Genomic DNA, 25,076 nt, shown 5'->3' with positions numbered 1-25,076 from the left:
CTACATTGAACAAAAATATATACGCAACATGTAAAGTGTTGGTCCCATGTTTCATGAGCTGAAATAAAACACCCCAGGAATGTTCCATACGTTCTAAAAGCTTATTTCTCTCAAATTTGGTTTACATCCCTGTTAGTGAGCATTTCTTCTTTGCCAAGATAATCCATCCACCTGACATGTGTGGCATATCAAGAAGCTGATTAAACAGCATGATCATTACACAGGGGAACCTTGTGCTGGGGACAATAAAAGGCCACTCTAAAATGTGCAGTTTTGTCACACAACACAATGCTACAGATGTCTCAAGTTTTGAGGAAGTGTGCAATTGGCATGCTGACTGTAGGAATGTCCACCAGAGCTGTTGCCAGACAATTTCATGTTCATTTCTCTACCATAAGCCACCTTCAACGTCGTTTTAGAGAATTTGGCAGTATGTCCAACTGGCCTCACAACCGCAGAGCACTTGTATGGAGCAGTTTGCTGATGTCAACGTTGTGAACACGGTGCCCCATGGTGGCGGTGGGGTTATGGTATGGGCAACGGACAATGAACACAATTGCATTTTATCTATGGCAATTTGAATGCACAGAGATACCGTGATGAGATCCTGCAGCCCATTGTCATGCCATTCCTCCGCCGCCATCACCTTGATAATGAACGGCCCCATGCTGCAAGGATCTGTACACATTTCCTGGAAGCTGAAAATGTCCCAGTTCTTCCATGTCCTGCATATCTGTATTCCAAGTCTTGTAAAATCCATAGATTAGGGCCTCATTTCTTTATTTCAATTGACTGATATCCTTAGATGAATTGTAACTCAGTAAAATCTTTGAATGTTGCGTATTATATTTTTGTTCAGTATATTTGTTGATCCCTGTTCTACAGTTTAGAAGCAGTAGTAGAGCAGCACTTAGATTGATTCACCTTGCAGTGCATTGGTGAATTAATGCGTGCAGTATTCATCCATCCGTGCTATAGGCTCAGTAGTTGAATGCAGAGCCTCCTCTGGTCCACGTGCTGAATGAGAGTACACAATAACATCATCAGTCGTTCCCAGCCCCGTCACCGGCCGTGATGCACTCCAGACGCTCCCCGTCACTCCGATGGCCACCGCTGATGGATCAGCCCCTCACATCCTGTCCATCCCTCCTCTTTTCTCCCCCTCCTTTGTCTTTCTTTGCTTCCTCTGTCCAGTTCAATCTCCTCTCTTGACTTCACCATCTCTGCTCTCTGTATTGAAAGCACTACTACTGTCGTCTTCTCAGGTCCCTAACCTCTTTGGCTCAGTGCTTAACTGGACATAACTGCACACACATACACCACAGCTTTTGTACACTTCGAGCACGCACCCACACACACCCCTGTGGAAGTGCAGGTTGGCTTTTGGATACATGAGCTACTCTATCACACTGAGAAGTCCCAGAGCACCAACAGGAGCAGACCTCTCATTCTGTTTACACGGACCCTCAACAAGCTCACAGCCAGGGTCAGAGCCAGGGTCAGAGGAGTATGTGCATGTTGAGCTTAATTTTATGGGTGCCATTGGACGTGGCCAGTTACCGTTTTATTTCAGAGTGCTTTACTTAGTCAAAATCCAGGGCAACCTTTTCACGGTAAGGTCTCTTCGCGGTCTTTTCACGGTAAGGTCTACACCTGCTCTATTCGGCGCATGTGACAAATAAAATGTATTTCATTTGCTCCGGCCTTGAGTATAAGATTGTAAGGCAACATTTAGAATGATAGGCTGTCTGGTTTGTGGTGCTGATTTTGATTGCTTTAATTGGGATGCTATCCTCAGTACTGGTATCAGTTTGCCTTAATTGTTTTGATTACCCTGAACCAAAAACATGGATAATCCAAATTAACCCTAGATCCTACGACATATGCTCGTATGGAGATCAGAGAGGTTTTGATTGGTAGAGGCAATATGGTGGAACTTCCACTCACCCTATCAGAGAGCAAGGTGGAGCTATTACCATATTGATTGCACCTGTCAAATCCTCTCAGATCATAGGTGCATAGGGCCCCGGCTTAGGGGTGTATTTGGGATTGGGCCAAAGAGTTCCACACCGAGTCAGAGACATCCCTTCCCCTAGCAGTAGAAAGTAAACTTAGGGGTGTATTTGGGATTGGGCCAAAGAGTTCCACACAGAGTCAGAGACATCCCTTCCCCTAGCAGTAGAAGGTAAACTTAGTGGTGTATTTGGGATTGGGCCAAAGAGTTCCACGCCGAGTCAGACATCCCTTCCTCTAGCAGTAGAAAGTAAACTTAGGGGTGTATTTGGGATTGGGCCAAAGAGTTCCACACTGAGTCAGAGACATCCCTTCCCCTAGCAGTAGAAAGTAAACTTAGTGGCGGCTAGCAGAAGAAAACAATGTGCCACTGAAGGTATGGGCACACCAGTAAGTGCTGCTACAAGATGGCTGAAGCCAGCTCCATATCACTGAGCAGCCTCAATGGCCTAAAGGCTAAACAACAGCCGTTTGAAATAAAGATATGGAGCGAGCAAGAGAGAATCATTTGCCATGTTATTTAGGGCTGGGAATTGCTAGGGATAACCAGATATTTATGTGCCGATACACTATGTATTGGGATTATCAATATTCTCCATGTATTGCGATTCGATACTGCGATTGTATTGCCTTTTGACGTTCCAAACATATTGCACACTATACACAGTGTACAAACATTAGGAACACCGTTCCAATTGCACCCCCTTTTGCCTCAGAACAGCTTCAATTTGTCAGGACATGGACTCTACAAGGTATCAAAAGTGTTCCACGGAGATGCTTGCCCATGTTGACTCCAATGCTTCCCACAGTTGTCAAGTTGGCTGGATGTCCTTTGGGTGGTGGACCATTATTGATACACACAGGAAACTGTTGTGTGTGAAAACACAGCAGCATTGCCGTTCTAGACACAAACCGGTGCGCTTGGCACCTACTACCATACCCCGTTCAAAGACACTCAAATATTTTGTCTTGCCCACTCACCCTTTGAATGGCACACACACAATCCATGTCTCATTTGTCTAGAGGTTTTAAAATCCTTCTTTAACCTGTCTCCTCTCCTTCATCTACACTGATTGATTTGAAGTGGATTTAACAGGTGACATCAATAAGGGATCATAGCTTTCAACTAGATTCACCTGGTCAGTCTGTCATGGAAAGAGCAGGTGTTCCTAATGTTTTGTACACTCAGTATATGTCTGCTGCAGAGTGACGAGAAAATATGTTTTGATCAGTCATGGAAATAAAAGTTTTTTTATAAGTACTGAAATATCATCCAAAATTATACCACCATATGTAACTGTATTGATTTTCTCCCCTATCAGTAATGTTAATGTAGTCCAGCCAATGCGCGTAAAGGCTATTTTAACTTCCTGGATGATTATTATATTTTGATTAACTCATGGTCAGACTGGGTGAATCAGGGTTGAACAGTAAAAAGGTGGAACTGAGGCGAACGAGGGAATAACTGTCAGTTATAAAAAGGGAGATCTATTACCTGGAAAGGAAACTGCAACTTTCTGACATATGGACTTTACTGAGAGCTTGGGTTTTTGAATCACTGCCATTTTGGATTATACAGCAGTGTTCGATCTACCAAAACCAAAGAGTGTATTACTGATGTGAAATGACACACATTATTCCCAAGTTGCTAGTACCTGATATTACATATTGTGCCACTATGTTGCTCTAGTACTGCAGTTGGTCTGCTATATGACCGTATGAAGCCGCAGACCATCAGTAATACTTTAGATTCAAATAACACCGATAGAGGAGAGTTCGGTAAAGAAAAGGAGAGGGGGGGTGTAATAGTTATGACTGGGTTCTACTTTTATTCCAGACTACCAGTAACACACCAGACTCTTGATGTTCTTTTCTCTCCAGAACCCTCCTCTATCCTCTATCATTGTTTCTGTCTGTTCATCTCTGGGCGGTGTTATCTGACCTCAGGCGTGCTGTTTATGTGGTCCATGTATCTGCAGGGCCTACTGCTATTGCCGCCGAGCTAAAGTTAGAAAAGTTGTTGCCATGGGCCACGTGGGGGGAGAATTAAAATCTAGCTTCTCTTCCTCCAAGCAAAAGTTACAGACGAAGAGGATTGGACACTCAACATTTTGCGAGCAATAATGTATTTGTGTTTTTCGTCTGACATAGATCCAATCATGTTTTACAATCTCATTTAGGAGAGCGTGTTTTCTCTCTGCCGTTGTGAGGTTTGCAATCCCCTCCTCCCTTGCCGTTGTGAGGTTTGCAATCCCCTCCTCCCTTGCCGTTGTGAGGTTTGCAATCCCCTCCTCCCTTGCCGTTGTGAGGTTTGCAATCCCCTCCTCCCTTGCCGTTGTGAGGTTTGCAATCCCCTCCTCCCTTGCCGTTGTGAGGTTTGCAATCCCCTCCTCCCTTGCCGTTGTGAGGTTTGCAATCCCCTCCTCCCTTGCCGTTGTGAGGTTTGCAATCCCCTCCTCCCTTGCCGTTGTGAGGTTTGCAATCCCCTCCTCCCTTGCCGTTGTGAGGTTTGCAATCCCCTCCTCCCTTGCCGTTGTGAGGTTTGCAATCCCCTCCTCCCTTGCCCAATCCCCTCCTCCCTTGCCGTTGTGAGGTTTGCAATCCCCTCCTCCCTGCCGTTGTTGCGTTTGCAATCCCCTCCTCCCTTGCCGTTGTGAGGTTTGCAATCCCCTCCTCCCTTGCCGTTGTGAGGTCTGCAATCGCCTCCTCCCTTGCCGTTGTGAGGTTTGCAATCCCCTCCTCCCTTGACACTGGCCGAGAGTGCATGCTGAGGAGGCACACTTTTAGCTGTTTATGACTGGGAAGTAGACTCTGCGTGTGACATGGCGTGTGCCTATCGACTGAGTTTTGACTTGAAGTGAAAAAGAGAAAGCCGGCGAGGAAGAGTCTGAAATGAACAGAGAGGGTTAGAGAACAAAGTCACTCTTCAACCGGGCTGTCCATTTGGCTTCCACTGTTTCCAGACTGCCTCTCTTCCCTCGTCTCGTTCCGCCCACTGACGTGACCTTCACAGAGGCGCAACAGGTACTCCATTATGGCCCAATCAACAGACGTGACCAGCCAAGCTCATGTCCTTGAGTGGGAGACCCCTTTCGCTACCGTTACGGAGACCGCTGGCAGGTGGTGCCCCTGTTGGAGCATGGGCAGCGTGATTAATATGACCAGTGTCTCCCTGCTGCCCGCTCTTGCAACGCCATGTCTTGATATACTGTCTATAGATTCTGGGCTGAACAAATACTAGTAATTTCTGAAGAGAAGGGTTGCACTTGGGTTGCCATACAGATTTATATTTTCCCTCTCCCCCTTACAGCCAGCCAATTTTGTGGTTGACCACCTAAATTTCTCAAATGGCTTGTTAGAAGGGGATTGCTGTTAAATTACAGGTTTTTGATGGTGATGTATTAGCATGGCAACCACAATTTTATGTGGTGCCCCTCTCTCTATATTGACAGTCATATGCACTTCCATGGTTAACAGTGACAGTGCAATGTTTGAAATTCCTTTTCATGTTTGTCTAAGAAAAATGATTTCCTCACTAAACTCATCTGCTAATCAGTTGTCCATTGGACATGAAAAACATGTGTACAGTAATGTTGGCCTCGTCTCTAAATTTGTTGATGACTTCATGCACAAGGCCTTGCATCACTCTTTAGTACATTGAACTCAAGGGACTCATGTACATTGGTTTCCAATTGCTCCGACATCAATTCAGCATCTGTTACCTCCATTCGCACAGGCCTGGTCCTTTTAATTAAGCACAGTGCAATTCACTCGTACAAGAACCACATCTGTCCCGGATGAGCTTATAGCAACTGATTGATTCTGAAAAGCAAATGACATTGCATGAGTACTAAGAATGTTGCTGTTCTGTTCTGGATTTCTTAACTGCTAACAGCAGTTGACTCTTATCTATGATAACAGAAGGAACTGTAATTGAATTAGAGAAAGGAGACACTGGGAACAGGCTCCACTTTCTGAAAACTACTTTTCTCTTATGTAACGCAGTGTAAACCCCCTCTACTGTACATCTTTTGCATTTTGGCAAGAACATCAGGACATGTTGTCTTTTTTGTCTCAATTGAATATCAGTTACAAGACAACAATTAAAAAGAAAATTAGACCCAGCAAAAAAGCTATAAGTGAAATCCAATATTTTTGTTTCTCTCTAACATCATTCGTGAATTGAACCATTACGGCATGTGCAACGGCGCTCTACAGTACGAGTCAATAAGATTGGGGCCTGTGAAGCTGCATCTTAATCATAATACACAGTCCCCCATCTGGAGCCGAGACAGAGGCACACAACAGCTGGAGGGAAGACCGTGATGGCATTGAGATGTGAAAATGTGGCTATCTAGAGCGTATAGCGATATACAGGTGTTTTCTTTCATCATTTCTCCATATTTTCTGTGAAGTGTACTTGCTTCAAGTTAAATGTTTTTGTCACGAGCACAAGTACAGTGAAATGTGTTTCTTGCTTGCTCTTTCCCAACAATGCAGTAATCAATATCAGTAGTACGATATCAAAAATAAATAAAGTGAGGTAGGACAAAAACACACAAGAAATAGAAATAAGAACAGAAAGTAAGTAAGCTACACTACCTTTCAAAACTTTTAGAACACCTACTCATTCAAGGGTTTTTATTTTACTATTTACTATTTTACTATCTTTTACTATTTTCTACATTGTAGAATAGTAGTGAAGACAACCAAACTATGAAATAAACCATATGGAATCATGTAGTAACCAAAAGTGTTCAAAATATATTTAAGAAGGAAAGAAATTCGACAAATTAACTTTTAAGAAGGCACACCTGTTAATTGAAATGCATTCCAGGTGACTACCTCATGAAGCTGGTTGAGAGAATGCCAAGAGTGTGCAAAGCTGTCAAGGCAAAGGGTGGCTATTTGAATATAAAATATATTTTGATTTGTTTAACACATGATTCCATATGTGTTTTTTCATAGTTTTGATGTCTTTATTATTATTCTGTAATGTAGAAAATAATAAAAATAAAGAAAAACCCTTGAATGAGGTAAGTGTTCGAAAACTTTTGATCAGTAGTGTATATACAGGGTCAGTTCCAGGGCCAATAACATATTTACATTGTTCAGGAATACTGGACTGATAGGGTTAGGTATTTATAGATGTAAGGTGACTACGCATCAGGATGTATGATTAACAGAGTAGCATCAGTGTACAGTATATGATGATCATATGTGAATGTGTGAAGGACTGTTGCCGTGACTGTATTACCTCCACACTGGCAGTCAACCAGCCTGTTTTTCCCATACTCCTTTTGCTATTCTCCCTTTTCTAGTCCTCTCGGTTTTGACCCTTACCTGTTTCTGGACTCTGTACCTGCCTGTCTGACCATTCTGCCTGCCTTGACCACGAGCCTGTCTGCCACTCTGTACCTCCTGGACTCTGATCTGGTTTTGACCTTTATTAAAATAATGCCGTAATACAACACATAACCTACCGCATATTATGTACGGCAGAAAAACATAACAAATAACTGATTTAAGATGTCTTTGGTACATAATTGGTCTAGCGGATACTCCAGAATAAAACAAATTCTAGTAAACGCCTTTTGAGTGTGGACTGTAACCATTATTCATACTGGATGGACTGGTTACATTATACTACACTCCAAACATCATGCACCTCATATATGTTTTGATTTCTAAGACGTTCTAAGGTATGTACCATTCACGAATGAAGTTCCCAAATAACTCTAATCCTGGCGTATAGGACCTGTTTCAAATTATTTTATTCAGCTAAGTTCAATTATATTATTCTTATTATAACATCATATAAGACAATGGAATGTAGGTGTTCCAAAGGCGTGCATCAGCGGCTTGTATTTGTGGAGGCCTGGAGATGCTACACTTATTTGTTAATTAACAGTCAATTACCGTGAGACCGGCAAACTTTTGCATGACAATAGCCGGCTGACAAAAGTTAATGACAGCCCTAGTGTGTGTGTGTGTGTGTGTGTGTGCGCAGAGTCAGTGCAAAAATAAAATGGAAGGGTCAATTCAGAAACTCCATGTAGCCATTTTGTTAGCTATTTAGCAGTCCTATGGAATGGGGATAGAAGCTGTTCAGGAGGCCGTTGGTGTCAAACTTGATGCTCCTGGGAGAACAATCTATGGGTTGGATAGCTGGAGTCTAACAATTTTCCGGGCCTTCCTTTTACACCTCCTGTTATAGAGGTCCTGGATGGCAGGGAGCTCAGCCCCGGTGATGTACTGAGCGCTCCGCATCACCCTCTATAGCGACATGCGATCGAGGGTGGTGCAGTTGCCATAGCAAGCAGTGATGCAGCCTGTCAAGATGCTCTCAATGGTGCAGCTGTATTACTTTTTGAGAATTTGCGTGCTAATGCCAAAGTTGTTCAACCTCCTTGCGGGGAAGAGGACACCGAGGAACTTGAAGCTCTCGGCCCACACTACTGCAGTCCTGTAAATGTGGATGGCGGCGATCTCGCCCCCATGTTTCCTGTAGTCCACAATCAGCTGCTTGGTCTTACTGATGTTGAAGGAGAGGTAGTTGTTCTGGCACCACACTGCCAGGTCACTGACCTTCTCCCTGTAGGCTGTCTCATTGTCACCAGTGATCAGGCCTGTTGTGTTGTCAGCAAACATGATTATGGTACTGAGTGGCCACGCAGTCGTGGGTGAACAGAGAGTACAGGAGGGGACTAAGCACACACCCCTGTGGGGCTCACGTGTTGAGGGTCAGAGTGGCGGAGGTGATGTTGCCTATTCTCAACACCTGGGGTTGGCCCGTCAGGAAGTCCAGGATCCAGTTGCAGAGGTAGACTATCAGTTCCAGGGTCCCAAGCTTGGTGACAAGCTTGGAGGGGACTATGGTGTTGAACACTGAGCTATAGTCAATTAACAGCATTCTCACATTGGTATTTCTCTTATCTAGGTGGGTGAGGGAAGTTTGCGTCGCCTATGAATCTGTTGGGGCGGTATGCAAATTGGAGTGGGTCTAGGGCAGGGGACTGCAACATTTTCTAGCATGAAAGCTACTTTTAAAAATTTAAATATGTTGTGAGCTACTCGTTTGTTTATAGCTTTCAAAGAGGCACATTCTTCTCTTGTCTCCATTTCAACTCTCAGGTCCTTAGTGCACTACTTTATCTTGTTCACTATGTTTTCTGTCAATTTACTATATAACTATAAGCGGGGCTGAAAAAAGCAGATTTTTTTCTCCCAAATTCTGTTTTATATTTTTCCAAATTATGTTATATTTTTCCTGGATTTAGATTTATTTCGTTTTTCACTCTCCAAATTGCAGTTGTTCCCAGAGAAACAACGAAATTGGATGTTCTGTAGATTTTTAAGTGTAATTGCCCTTTAATTGTGCATCTAGAGAGTGAGGAATGTGCAGTCTGTGCCAGTCTAGTGATTGGTTCTGTACAGCTGCTGCTCATTTGATGACAAAGTTAGCAAATAATAGATAAAAATGATATACTTACTCATGATATACTTCTGCCAGGTAAGCCTACTTTGCAGTTAACATTTAATTGAGAAGATTTTGGGGAAAGTATTTGTCAACCCACAAGATGGTTATCTCATCAACTGGCTAAAGTTAACACATAAACTGAGATAGAAAAACACGTGCAAACATATTCCTGGAAATTAATTGGCAGATATTATGTTAGGAGCTTGCAGTGTCTGAGATTTGATAATGACAGTTTGTAATGAAACATATGAAAAATTACGGCAAACTACCCACGTCGGCCTCGGCGAGTGAGATCACCCACTCCCCTGAGTCAGTGAGCCCTCATGCAGCCCTCATGCACGGCTCAGTGAGCCCTCATGCACGGCTCAGTGTGATTTTTGTCGAAGTGCGCTTAAAATGTATTGAGTTCGTCTTGAAGAGAGGCATCGTTGGGCAGATCACGTATGGGCCTTCCTTTGTAATCCATAATGGACTGTAGCCCCTGCCACATGCGATGGGCGTTGGAGCTTGTTTATAAGCATTCCACCTTGTTCCTATATTGTCCTTTTGCTTGTTTGATGACTCGTAGTGGGACTACTTGTTCATGTCCTCAGCCGTAGCATCGGGGTTGGCTGCGAAAGGCCTGTTTGCGGTAGCCTTGTCCTTTAATTAGCTACAACTTCGGTGTTAATCCAGGACTGGGGAAGCACTGAACCTTCCCTGTGAGGACAACGTCAGCGATGCATTTCCTAATGAAACCGGTGACTGAGGGGGTTAGCTCATTGACGCCATCGTCGTAGTCCCAGAACATATTCCATTCCGTGCGCTCCGTTGAAAAATAGTCCTCCGAATCAGAGGCTATGCTACAAGCCTCCGATTCAGAAGACCATTTTCCAACGGAGTGTGTCAGGGGTACTTCGTTTTTTGAGCTTCTGCTTGTAGACAGAAAGGAGTCATCATCTGTTTTGCTAAAGGGGAGATGAGGGAGGGCCTTGTATGCTTGCTTGTGGGTAGAGTAATAGTGGTCTACGACTTTATCGTCCCAAGTGGTGAAGGAGACGTGTTGATGGAAGTGTCCTAATGACGGGGAATTAGAATCACGGCAAAAGGGAAAGCAGACTCCGGGTGCACAGCCTTGTACAGTTTAAGTGGCAGCTTGTTGTTGTTCTTGTCCTGTGGTGGAATATATACAGCACTCACAATAACAGCTGAAAAGTCTCTCAGGCTTTAGAAGAGTCGGCATTTCACCATCAGGTATTCCAAGATGGATAGGTTGAGACTTCCACCGCGCGCGCTACAGTCAGCACACCATTTGCTGTTGATGGAGGCATACCCCTCCACCGCTCGATTTCACTGACTTCAATGTCCTGTCTGCTCTGTGTTTTGGCAGCAACGGGCAAACTCCTTTTCCTAGGCTTACCTTTGCCATTTCTTTATGTCATACATTAGACTAGTCAGTAGAGAGGAAATAATAATCCTTTGCGTTCCTCTTCTTGTTTGTGTGTGTGGATATCCTCTGGGCTCTCTCTCCCTTGAGGGTCATGGCATGTAAGCCTTTGGTCCCATGGAGAGGTCCCAGTGATGATGCCCTCCAGAACACAATGTCCACACAGTATTAGTTACACGTACTACTCCAGGCCTGGAGGAAGCACCAAATTAAGTAATTTCCTCTCATTATACTTTGAGTGCTAGGTCTTTAGTGTTTGTTGTTAGCATGTAATGATCAAGAAAAGCAGCATTTTGCCTTTGTAAGAGTTAAGTAAATATAACCCAGGATGTCAGTCCTAGACATGCCAAGGGGAATACGATATGACCGTTAACCAAAATGCACTTCATAATTGCACTCTTAGTCATTGTTATAGAACAGTAGGCAGTTAGGTCAACATTTATCTCAAGCCTTGTGTTCCAAGCCTAATACTTCAGTGAAACAGTAGATCTGTTCATTATATTTGAAGCCATTTCTTTGTTGTTAGTTACAGTTTAGAATTCATGTTTGTCCTCACAGATTTTGGTCCAGATTAGGCTAACATTTTGTTGTTGAATGCTAAAATGCTAAGCTAGCTTCTTCAGGAAATAGAGTACTCTAGTCAACTGAACTCTGGTACATTTTCAAGGATTTTCCAAAGCATGCGATTGATTGCATCTGTTCTCTTTCAGTCCAAAAAGTGTGCATGCTTAATCAAATAAAGTGGATTAAGTCCCCCGCATAATAAAGCGGCTTTAAGTGGTAGACACAGACGCTAACTGTGCCCACCAGTCTACCAGTTGCTATCCTGTGCCAAAAATCACAGGTCCATTTGAATGTAGAGACAGAAGCCTGACAATAACCGTCACAAGCCTAGTACTCCCACAGACATATTTCCAGACATAACATTCAGTATTTTACCTCTGCATGATTGAATTGAATGTAGTAGATAGTATCACTGTTTTTGGTGAAGCAAGAGATTCCTCACCACCTATTGTCGGACGTTTGTGGATTACGTTTTTCATTAAACCTCAAATGCCAACAAACCATCTGGATTAGCTTGTACTCACCCTAAACCCTCTGCTGTGTTGTCTTTGAAGAGAGCATATGCATATATTGTTTCTGTTTGGCCATGGAGTTGCACTGACTGTGCTGGTTCTCCAACATTTTTCAGAAGTGTCCACTTGCACACTCATCATGGATTTAAATGCACAGGAATTTTTCAAGCATTTTTGTAAAAAGCCATGCAAGAAAGTTTGAGTGCACACTTCGGGAGAATGGTGGAGAATCGGGACTTAGCCACTGTCCTGTGAGTATCCAACCTTAGTGGAGTAGAGGCCTGCTTATCCACCCTCCGCCATCTGCCCTTAATTCTGGCCAGACACCAGGGGGTAAGAGGCTCAAAATCAGACCCAGTTTCTTTGACCTCTTCAAAGACATTCCATGGTGGGATCTTAAATGGAAGCTGGCAACCAGTTCAAATACTACTTTCTCCAAAATCTCTGCATGCAAGTTCCCTGTTGCCTCATGAATACAGTTGACTCCTGACAAGTGTATTTTTGATACAGTGCCCACAGAAAGTATTTACACCATTATATTTTTTCCACATTTTGTTGTGTTACAGCCTCAATTTAAAATGGATTACATGAAGTTTTTTTGGTCACTACCCTATAAATGGAAATATGTTTTTCAAATATTTTACCATTGCCATCTCAGCATTTCATTTTTAAATTCAATCTCCTCTTTGTTATGGCAAGCCTAAAAAAGTTCAGGAGTAAACATTTGCTTAAAGGGTTACATAAGTTAGACTGATAATAGCAATAATAATAGTGTTACATTTTTTTTATAGGTCTAAGCCTACCTCATCGCTCTACCCCACACATACAACACATACAATTATCTGCAAGGTCCCTCAGATTCAACCACAATGACCCGGGAGGTTTTCCAATCCCCTGCAAAGAAGAACACCTATTGGTAGTTTGGTAAAAACAAACCAAAAAAGCAGACATTGGATATCGCTTTGAGTATGATGAAGTTATTAATTACACTTTGGATGGTGTATCAATAAACCCAGTCACTACAAAGATACAAGCGTCCTTCCTAACTCAGTTGCCGGAGAGGATGGAAAGCGCTTAGGGATTTCACCATGAGGCCAGTGGTGGCTTTAAAACAGTTACAGAGTTTAATGGCTGAGATAGGCGATAACTGAGGATGGATCAACAACATTGTAGTTAAGAAAGAGGGATACCTAGTCAGTTGTACAACTGAATGCATTCAACTGAAATATGTCTTCCGCATTTAACCCAACCCCTCTGAATCAGAGAGGTGCAGGGGGCTGCCATAATCAACATCCACTTCTTCAGCTCCCGGGGAACAGTGGGTTAACTGCCTTGCTCAGAATAACAGATTTTTACCTTGTCAGCTCAGGGAGTTGATCCAGCAACATTTCAGTTACTGGCCCAATGCTCTAACCACTAGGCTACTAACCTAATTGACAGAGTGAAAAGAAGGAAGCATGAACAAATATAAACACAACATGTTTTGGTCCCATGTTTCATGAGCTGAAATAAAATATCCCAGAAATGTTCCATACACATAAAAAGCTTATTTCTCTCAAATTTTGTGCACACATTTTTGTTATATCTCTGTTAGTGAGCATTTCTCCTTTGCCAAGACAATCCATCCACCTGACAGATTTGGCATACCAAGAATCTGATTAAACACCATGATAATTACACAGGTGCACCTCGTGCTGGGGAATATAAAAGGCCACTCTAAAATGTGCAGTTTTGTCACACAATGCCACAGATGTTTTGAGGGAGCGTGCAATTGGCATGCTGGGTGCAGGAATGTCCACCAGAGCTGTTGTCAGACAATTTAATGTTAATTTCCCTACGATAAGTTGCCTCTCACATCATTTTAGAGAATTTGGCAGTACGTCCAACCGGCCTCACAACCGCAGACCACGTGTATGGCATCGTGTGGGCGAGTGGTTTGCTGATGTCAATGTTGTGAGCAGAGTGCCCCATGGTGGCGGTGGGGTTATGGTAAGGGCAGTCATAAGCTACGGACAATGAACACAATATTATCTAAGGCAATTTTAATGCACCGAGATATCCTGAGGACCATTGTCGTGCCGTTCATCCACTGCCATCACCTCATGTTTCAGCATAATGCATGGGCCAATGTTGCAAGGATCTGTACACAATTCCTGGAAGCTGTAAATGTCCCAGTTCTTCCATGACCTGCGTACTCAACAGAGATGTCACTGATTGAGCATGTTTGGGATGCTCTGGATTGGCTTGTATAACAGGGTTTTCCAGTTTCTTCCGATATCCAGCAACTTTGCACAGCCATTGATGACGAGTGGGATAACATTCCACAGGCCACAATCAATAGCCTGGTCAACTTTCTGTGAAGGAGATATGTCATGCTGCATGAGGCAAATGGTGGTCACACTAGATACTGACTAGTTTTCTGATCCACGCCCTTACCTTTTTTTTAAGGTACCTGTGACCAACAGATGCATATCTGTATTCACAGTCATGTGAAATCCATAGATTAGGGCCTCGTGAATTAATTTAAATTGACTGATTTCTTATATGAACTGTAACTCAGTAAAATATTTGAAATTGTTCCATGTTGTGTTTATATTTTTGTTCAGTATAATATTGCAAAAAAAAATGTGGCAAAGCAATTCACTTTTTGTCCTCAATACAAAGTATTATGTTTGGGGCAAATCCAATACAACACATTACTGATGATCATTTTCCTATTTTCAAGCATAGCAGTGGCTGCATTATGTTATGGGTATGCTTGCAATCATTAAGGATTGGGGAGTTTTTTAGGATAAAGAAACATAATGGGGCTAAGCACAGGCAAAATGCTAGAGGAAAACCTGGTTCAGTCTGTTTTCTACCAGACACTGGGGGATTAATTCCCCTTTCATCAGGACAATAACCTGAGGGAAAAAGGAATCCGCACACTGCTCTTGATAGTATCACTGATCTTTAATAAGCTTACGTATCGGCCTTACGGCCTTCGTCCGAGCTTTTGTGAGTTAAAAAAAAATGTGAACCCGAATGTAGACCTAGCCCTACCCACACGTTCCACGCATCGAAAGGGGTTGGAGTCTAAGGAAAAACAAAAAAGTGCAACCAAATATAACTATGCATTTCATTAATATTAGAACAAAGTATGTAAATAAGACGCTCCACCGCCAATGTTATTTATAATATTAAATGTCCATGTGCTATGTAGGTAAAACCTCTCGTTCTCTCAAACAGAGAATCAGTGAACATAAAAGTTCAATCAGGAGAAATGATAGGGATTATCCAGTCGCAGTACATTTTAATGACCTAAAGCATGACATTTCTACCTTTTTTAGATTTTGCGGCATAGAGAAAGTTAAGATATCAGGGATGTGATAATAATACTCTGAGTAAAAGATAATGTTTTGGGATTTTCACCCTCCAGACATTATTTCCTAAAGGTCTTAATGATGAAATGCCTATGTATGTTATGAATTTGAACATGAATTATGCCCCTATTTCAGATTACTCTGATGTTTTTTGTACAATGTACCCAAAGATTTATGAAAACTTGCTCGGTAGGTCTATGTCCTCATTGTAGTTATACAGACGTGTTTTAATACGTCTTATTTACAAACTTTATTTGAATATTTATGAAATGCATATTGTTATATTTGGTAGCACTTATTTGTTTTTTTTTTCGCCTCCAAACCCTTTTCATGTGAGGAACGGATGTGGGTGGGGCCAGGTCTACATAAGGGTGCTAATTTAAAAAAACTAACAAAAGCTCTGATGAAGGCTGTGAGGCCGATATGTAAGCTTATTAAAGATCAGTGATAGTATCAAGAGCAGTGTGCGGTTTCCTTTTTCCCCTCATCTTGTCCAACTGTTACCATGCACCTGCAAAAAAGATTGCTCAGATGTGCGAGTGCCCTATGAATTTTGAATCAGGACAATAACCTAAAACACACGGCCTAGTTACAGTTTTGACTTAAATTGGCTTGAAAATCTATGGCAAGACTTTGAAACGGATGTTTAGCAATGATCAACAGCCACCAGCGATTTCATACTCACAGCTGTAAATCGCTGCCAAAGGTGCTCTACAAAGTATTGACTCGGGTGTGAATGCTTATGTAATTTAGATATTTATGTATTTAATTTACAATCAATTTGCTAACATTTATAAAAACATGTTTTCAACGATGCTTTGGTATTGTGCATGCCGTCTCAACTGTCCCAAGCCTTAACATTCATCTGCAGTTTATGGTATACTGTTCACTGCCTGCAATTCCCAAAGCCTGATTGTGATAAATAGCACTGTATGCAAATTCGAGTGGGGAGTAAGATTACTATTTTACTGTCAAACTTTTTCAACATACTGTTTATTTCAATTCAATTCTCCTTTGTTGCAGTGTTTTCTGACCTGCTGGCTTTACTGTAAAGTTTCAGATGGTCAGTAAAGCTTAGAAACCAGCATAAGCACCCTTTCCTGAACTATTAACAACCCCTTTGTCTGACCTTAGTCCAATAACATAGTTTGTTTTACTCCGTATCAACAGTGACCAAGGTCCTCTGAGAATTGTAGGCCACCATGAATCAACAGGGCAACTGCAAAGTCATGCACACCATATAAAAGCATTATAGTGGAATGAGATGGCAGGGGCGAACTGGAGGGAAGAGGGCCAAGGAGATAGCATTAACAGAGCTGTCAGAAGCAATATCCATCATAAAGGATGCCCCTGCAGAAGCCGTGAACTGGTTAAGGTGAAGCAATCAAGCCGCACAAACGAGCAGCCGCTCATTGGGCGCTAAAATGCTAATCTACGCTGAGTGGCTGAGTTGTGCACTGCTTCCTCCTCTCCTTCGTAATTTGAGGTCCATCAACGCTAACATGCTACTCTGCGGTTAATACTATGGTTATTTATAGGCACTTATGTGAGATGTGATCTGTCCATATTCGAAGAGCAAAGGAGCACTGAAAAAGAGTGTCAATTTTTTATTAAAGAAGTTGTTAGGGCAGAGATAATGAGCATCAATACCACCCTAGTCAAAGAACAGTCTATGACTAGGGTGGCTGGAATCTTTGACAATTTTTAGGGCCTTCCTCTGACACCGCCTGGTATAGAGGTCCTGGATGGCAGGAAGCTTGTTCCCAGTGATGTACTGGGCTGTACGCACTACCCTCTGTAGTGACTTGCGGTCGGAGGCCGAGCAGTTGCCATACCAGGCAGTGATGCAACCAGTCAGGATGCTCTCAATGGTGCAGCTGTAGAACCTTTTGAGGATCTGAGGACCCATGCCAAATCTTTTTAGTTTCCTGAGGGGGAATAGGTTTTGTCATGCCCTCTTCACGACTGTCATGGAGTGCTTGGATCTTGTTAGTTATGTGGACACCAAGGAACTTGAAGCTCTCAACCTGCTCCACTTCAGCCCCGTTGATGAGAATGGTGGCGTGCTCTGTCCTCTTTTTCATCTTCTTTGTCTTGATCACTTTGAGGGAGAGGTTGTTGTCCTTGCACCACACGGCCAGGTCTCTGACCTACTCCCTATAGGCTGTCTCGTTGTTGTCGGTGATCAGGCCTACCACTGTTGTGTCATCTGAAAATTGAATGATGGTGTTGGAGTCGTGCCTGGCCGTGCAGTCATGAGTGAACAGGGATTACAGGAGGGGCTGAACACGCACCCCTGAGGGGCCCCAGTGTTGAGGATCAGCGTGGCGGATGTGTTGTTACCTAACCTTATCACCTGGGGGCGGCCCGTCAGGAAGTCTAGGATCCAGTTGCAGAGGGAGGTGTTTATTCCCTGGGTCCTTAGGTTATTGATGAGCTTTGAGGGCACAATGGTGTTGAACGCTGAGCTGTAGTCAATGAATAGCATTCTCACATAGGTGTTCCTTTTGTCCAGGTGGGAAAGGGCCGTGTGGAGTGCACTAGAGACTGCATCATCTGTGGATCTGTTGGGATGGTATGCAAATTGGAGAGGGTCTAGGGTTTCTGGGATGATGGTGTTGATGTGAGCCATGACCAGCCTTTCAAAGCACTTCATGACTATAGATGTGAGTGCTACGGGTCGGTAGTCATTTAGGCTGATTACCTTAGTGTTCTTGGGCACAGGCACTATGGTGGTCTGCTTAAAACATGTTGGTATTACCGACTCGGACAGGGAGAGGTTGAAAATGTCAGTGAAGACACTTGCTAGTTGGTCAGCGCATACTTGCAGTACACGTCCTGGTAATCCGCCTGGCCCTGCGGCCTTGTGAATGTTGACCTGTCTAAATGTTTTACTCACATGGGGTGCGGAGAGCGCGATCACAGTCTTCCGGGTACAGCTGGTGCTCTCATGCATGTTTCAGTGTTACTTGCCTCGAAGCGAGCATAGAAGTAGTTTAGCTCATCTGGTAGGCTTGTGTCACTGGGCAGCTCTCGGCTGTGCTTCCCTTTGTCGTCTGTAATGGTTGCGGGCCCTGGCACTTCCGACGAACGTAAGAGCCGGTGTAAGTACGACTCGATCTTAGTCCTGTATTGACACTTTGCCTGTTTGATGGTTCGTCTGAGGGCATAGCGGGATATTCTTACAAGCTTCCGGGTTAGAGTCCCGCTCCTTGAAAGAGGCTCTAGCCTTCAGCTCAGTGCGTATGCTGCCTGTAATCCATGGCTTCTGGTTGGGGTATGTACGTACGGTCACTGTGGGGACGACGTCATCGATGCACTTATTGATGAAGCCAATGACAGATGTGGTGTACTCCTCAATGCCATTCAAGGATTCCCGGAACATATTCCAGTCTGTGCTAGCGAAACTGTCCTGTAGTTTAGCATCTGCTTCATCTGACCACTTTTTTTATTGATCTAGTCACTGGTGCTTCCCTGCTTAAATTTTAGCTTGTAAGCAGGAATGAGGAGGATGGAATTATGGTCAGATTTGCCAAATGGAGGTTGAGGGAGAGCTTTGTATGCATCTCTGTGTGTGGAGTACAGGTGGTCCAGAGTTATTTTCCCTCTGGTTGCACATTTAACATGATGATAGAAATTTGTTAAAACTGATTTAAGTTTCCTTGCATTAAAGTCCCCGGCCACTAGGAGCGCCACCTCTGGGTGAATACTGTGGTGGTATGTAAAGAGCTACAAAGAATATAGATGAAATGTCTCTCGGTAGGTAATGTGGTCTGCAGCTTATCATGAGAAACTCTACCTCAGGCGAGCAATAGCTCGAGACTTCCTTAGATATCGTGCACCAACTGTTGTGTACAGTAATACATAGTCCGCCGCCCCTTGTCTTACCAGATGCCGCTGTTCTATCCTACCGGTGGTTGAAAAACAAGTTTTAATGACTCCAACCTAAGTGTATGTAATCTTCCGACTTCAACTGTATGAACTAGGGCTATCCATTCTGGGGTAGTTGGCAATGGGGCAGAGCCAGTGTAGCAGGGTTGAAGCTCTGCAGAGAGACCGACAGCTAGTAAGCCATGTACACAAGACCGACTCAACTCAAGGTTTCCTCTAAGGTACTATCAAAACGTAACTCGAATAACAATCTCTCACTTGGCCCTGTGAATGTATCTCACAGGTATCATAACTCACTGTGATGTTACAAGCAGCACATTACCATTTTCTTTAGCTATGTAGACTTGGATAGACAAATGCATAGCATGATAATATGGGTATGACTACACTGCAGCAGTAATGGTGGAGGGATGAGATACTCTCTGTGCATCCCGGCAGGGTCTCCTTTGAATTGAAAATGAGTGAGTGATTCTCGTTGGAGAGCCGAAGTAGATCAAACCCTGCCCTTCCTGCTACGCTTCATTAGTTTCTCAAGCCACCATGATATTTTGGTTTTTGATCGTGATCTTGTAAAAGCCAATTTATGCTTGATCCGAAAATGTGTTCAGAGGCTTCGTATGGAGGGTGTGACGTAATTGCGTTGCCTACGGAGGCATGCAGAGGCCAAATCGAGCTCCGTACTGCATCGCCATGCACCTCACAAATGTTGTAACAATGCGGAGGGCTCCGTATAACTCCGAATTGACATGATTGTCATGGTAGGTGGGGGCAGTAGGTCCTGTATAAACAAACTCACTTTCTTGACAACTTCTTTCACAATAGCTCTGCTCAACTAAGCGCAAGAAGTATGAAATCCCTGACATCTGTGGAGGCTGCATCTTAGTAAATGCTGTAGAGATTGACCAGGCAGAGCCTTCAATTTGACAAAGACAGATGAGCTGCCAAGGTGAAGCAATTGCAAAAAAAACGTTTTAAAAGCGACGCAATTGCGTATTAAATTGCCCGGTGTCCTTCCCATTTGATGAACTGGACAAGTTCAACACCGCAAACGGACTGTTTCACGTCTGATTCCCTTTCATGGCGCCTCCCGCTGGATTCCTTGACCCTGCAAGTGATAATCGGACAGTCAGGCACAATGAATCCAGTTTGGTGTGTGGTTTTGCACATTTTCCCTTTTGAGCTAAAACTGCTTCGTGCTGTATTTGATATTCAAGTACTCAGTCTGTAAAAAGTAGCTCTTTATTGGCTGGCACGACTCCTCTGGCAGTTTTGGGTTCGGTAATAAAGAAGCCATATTTAATATGTTTTACTACCATTTGGGGTATTCTAGATGAATAGATTTTGACTGTGCTCCATCATCAAATTAGTTGAACATTTTTATGTTAATACATACTTAATTTTCTTTATTTTTGAAACATCCAAACCAAAGTATTTTCTGTAGATTGTAGAATTTACATTTCAGCTCAACTTCTCTGCAATCTACGATTTATTTCTGCTTCCTGAAATGAATCATTCTTTAGATTCAGTAAAAGCTAGCTAATGGACTTTAGAATTCGACTCAGTGAGTTTGGAAAGTCTTGCATAACAGGGTCAGGATTAAAGGGATGGGCACGGGTGTGCTCCACCAGCTTGTTAACCTGAAAATAACCAGACAAACATCAGTCTGAGAGCACATTCAATGCTGTAGCAACACTTAAAATGACTTACTTCTTGTAACAGGGCAATCCTGACCCTGTTACACTTGCTGCATATTTAATATATACTTCTAATCTCTCGAGGAGTGTGATTGAGGGTGCTTAAAACTTCAGGCACAGTTCAGTAACAGTTCAGAAGCTGAGCATGTGAGTTGAGCGGTTGGAAATCCCACTCATTACTCATGGAGTGTTCCGGTGCGCCATCCGTTCTGCAATCACAGGAAAAAAAACCTCCCACTGCATATTCTCTCCATTAATTAAAATCACAATTGAACCAACACCCATCTATTTGTGTGACTACCTGGACCGACCAATTGGTTTTTAAGTATTGAAACAAAACCATACGGATTTGAATGAAAAGTATTTGAATAAACATGAAAATGTGAATGTAAGAAGCAAACATCATTTCAAATAGGCTACATCTCATATTAAACAGCATATAAACACTCTAAGTAGGTCAGAGTATATTATTTAAATTATTTCAAGGCTATAGACTAAAACGAAATACATTGAAGCATTTGCAAATGCGACACAATAAGCTGGTAGGGACAAAGTGCTCAGCATTTAAACATTTTCATTGTATTTTTAAATCATTATTGTTTACAAATTGTGCATAGGCTGTGACTTAGAATTAAATACACATTAAACAAAACATTACTTGTTAGTGACTTTTGAATTCATTTTTAGAATTCTTACTGCTTACTGAGGTATAGCCTACAGCAGGGGCGTGCCCTGAGCTCCTGAAGTGAGCGCTACTGGAGCGAAATTGGAGTGGGCGAGAAGGCCGACACTCCAGCCTTTGGGAATCTCGCTCCACGCTCCAGTCAAATTGGGCACACTCCGCTCACATGCTCTGTTCAGAAGTGAATGGTGTGCTGGATAAATAGTTATTGATATAATGACATAATGTACTCAAAAAATGGTTAGATGCTGATAAAGAACATTTGGGTTGGCTCATTGACTTCAAACAGAGACACCGTTGAGTGACAGCTGTCCAAATGTCGACCTTACAGCAGTGAGTGATAGAACATTGGAGTAACAAAAATGAGTGGCTTGTCAGTTAGATTAGTAATTTTAGTGGTACATGATGCCCCAGTAATTCCTTGAATTTGTCTGCTAAAGTCACTGATGATGTGCATGATTTTTTTGCAGCTTTAAATGGATGATTGCAGGACTGTCTCATCTGTTCTCTCCGATCGGTGAATATTCTTGAAGACAGACTGCACCATGCTCAAACATTAGAGCCCCCTCTATATGCGGTCTGTGAACATCTTTGGAAGGATATGCAGTACTCTCCCCTCCTGCAGCTCAGAGATTAAAGCATTTGATCATTCCACTGTGTCATTCTTTGTCAAATCCTGGAGATTTTGCTTACTGAGGAGATGATTACCTCTCGTTTTCCTCCCTCTCTCTAATCAGTATAAACAGTGAAGTCATACCTTCCAGGGACCTGTTTTTTGCTCTCTGGTGATGTCACCAGCAGCCAATCAACACATAGCGCTGGGCTAGGTAGAGGAGGCAGGGAGAGTCTCTTTCTAGGCCCTGGGTATATGTGTGGGGACACACTGCTGGGAGCAGTGCTTTCCCTCAGCCCCCATTATTATCTGCCTCTGTCGCCGCCAAGCAATGAAGAATACACACACACAGATCCATATAGCAAACCACCATCCAACATTACAGCAATGTTTTGGTAACTGTAAATATGACTGTTGTCATGTTAATAGTGTTCAATGTAAGTGCCTGATTTCTCTGTACTGTAGTATAGGGGTTTGAACATCCTCTGACTGCCCAAAATGAAGCTGTTTTGCTTTCAATGTAGAATTAGACAAATGCAACGTAATTATATGATAACCATCCTCTGTTGAGTGCAAAGTGAGGTAACAAAGCCAATTAAGCTATTATTTCATGTTGACCTCCAGCCAAGGTGACTGTTGAAGCATTTCATGAGTCTGAATAGGGGCTTAATATGCACTTGAAAAGCTTATGCAGTTTTCCTTTGCTTCACACCCATGAAATTGAGCCTCTTGCTTTAAACGTGAGTTAAGTAATTGTCACATATCTTTTGAGTACATATTCCTGAGTGTCCGAGTTACAATTATGACTTAAATCTGTTTGAAAATCTATGGCATGACTTGAAAATGGTGATCTAGCATTGATCTACAACCAATTTGATAGAGCTTTAAGAATTTAAAAAAATAATAATGTGCAAATATTGTACAATCCAGGTGTGCAAAGCTCTTAAAGACTAACACAACAAAGTGGAATAAGTCAAGTGGGATGAATACTTTCTGAAGGCACTGTATATACAATATATCTGGTGTTAGGATTGAGAAGAATTTCTCTTCTCAACAAGTGTCCTTCACTTAGTTTTCCTGGTTGCTGGCATTCTTTCACCCTACTGTTTGCATGCAGTAGTGCAGAATGTGATGTGTGAAGGTTTACAAGCATCACTGTCTCTGCTGCTCCCTGACAGAGATGGAAGCGAGACACTCCACATTTTTTTCAATGGTTAAAGGAGTGAACCATCTTCATTTATCCACAATCTTTGTCTTTGATTTGTCCTATTCACAGAGGTTCTTGCTAGGCCCCTGACTATAGGCGTACCTACTCTAGCCAGGCAGTTCATTTCCTCCCTCCCAGTAGCGGAAATTAAGAGTTGGTGAGACATTGGTCATTAAGTTACAATAAATGATCAAGTATCAGGGCAAAAGAAAAACCAGCATACAACAGCTGGAGGGCACCATGGACGTAGCACATTCCTATAGCAGTACATTGGCAGTGGGTCATCCTCATAAAGACAAACCCAATAATCCCAAGCATCCCTATGGGCCACGGGGGGTGAGCAGAGCACCATTTAATTAGCTGTATTGACTGGTAAAATGAAAGCACACTTCTCTTCCGGTTGTAAAGCCAAGCCATGCGTGAATTAGTAGAGGATCAATCGTCTGGTAGAACGGATAGCCCTGTGGTCAACATGTGGACACAAAGCTTCATCGTAGTAAAACCAACAACATCAAGTCCTTAGTCTGTGTCTGCAGAATGATGTATTGTCAATAAGGCAGTTGAGATGTGTTCCATCCAAGTCTAGGACATGTAAGGAAAGTGCAGTAAATAAACGTACAGACTGTCTGACTCGTAGTAAAGCCTCATGTCACGGCAGCTAGGGAATATAGTGTCAAGACAAAGTGCACTGTTTTTGTTTGCTTTCCACTCAGAGTTATGACCTTTTAGCTTTCATTCCTCATACTATTGGTCTTGGCTCAGGATGGAATTTGTTGTCGCCAATTTGAATAATGACACCTGTAGTTCATGAAACTTTGTCATCAAAAACAGGCTGCTCTATGTGAGAGAAGTAAACCAGGGTGGTGGAAGTGGAAGAGGCTACTTAAAAGGACGATAGTCCAACTGAAAAGAAGCCATGGTTGAATACGGTTCCGTAATCCTTTGTGTTTTTTAGGTTGGGTCCTCTTTTTTTTTTTAAGAAGAAGATGTACCACTGTGTATATCATGTTTTGTTTTGTGATTTATTGTACTTCATTAACATTTTTCAAGAAGGCTTTCTAATCTTACATTTCTCTGTGAAAAACAAACAACATGTTTGTGGTTGATGCTGGCACTCTAAGACACAATGTAGATGATATGCTAATGAAAGATGACTCTCTTGCTTCTAGGTTGCTTTCGGTTGGTTATTTCACCACAATTAAGTAACGTCCCTAGGTGTTTCCTAGATACTCACAATTCACTCCCCCTCTCCGTTTCCCAGGTGCCCACGGCGTGCGAGAGGAGCCCCAGTTTGTGACGGTGCGCGCTGGAGAGAATGTCATCCTGGGATGCGATGTGGCCTACCCGCTGAATGGCCAGCCCTACGTGGTGGAGTGGTTCAAGTTTGGCGTGCCCATCCCCTTCTTCATTAACTTCCGCTTCTACCCGCCTCATGTGGGCCCGGAGTATGCCGGTAATAGGACACCTCTCCCTCTTTATTAGCCCAAACCATGGATGTCAAAGTCGTTTTGGCGTTGACAAAACCAATGTAATTTTGTACACCTACAGTTGAAGTCGGAAGTTTACATACACTTAGGTTGGAGTCATTAAAACTAGATTTTCAACAACTCCACAAATGTCTTGTCAACAAAC

At 42.9% G+C, this 25,076-nt stretch overlaps 1 protein-coding gene across 1 annotated transcript in view; it reads left to right on the top strand.

Moving 5' to 3' along the window:
- Positions 1–25,076, top strand: part of LOC112257986 (protein turtle homolog B-like) — a 177,934-nt gene that overhangs the window by 23,453 nt on the left and 129,405 nt on the right. Inside the window, exon 2 of the mRNA XM_024432005.2 lies at positions 24,706–24,897. Within this exon, the coding sequence (XP_024287773.1) occupies positions 24,706–24,897 (192 nt within the window). The remainder of the gene's footprint in view (positions 1–24,705; positions 24,898–25,076) is intronic.

The sequence above is a fragment of the Oncorhynchus tshawytscha genome, linkage group LG09 (assembly GCF_018296145.1).
Source record: "Oncorhynchus tshawytscha isolate Ot180627B linkage group LG09, Otsh_v2.0, whole genome shotgun sequence".
Taxonomy (NCBI): Eukaryota; Metazoa; Chordata; class Actinopteri; order Salmoniformes; family Salmonidae; genus Oncorhynchus; species Oncorhynchus tshawytscha.
Note: the sequence above shows the minus strand (reverse complement) of the source record. Positions and strands in the feature narration are given on the sequence as shown.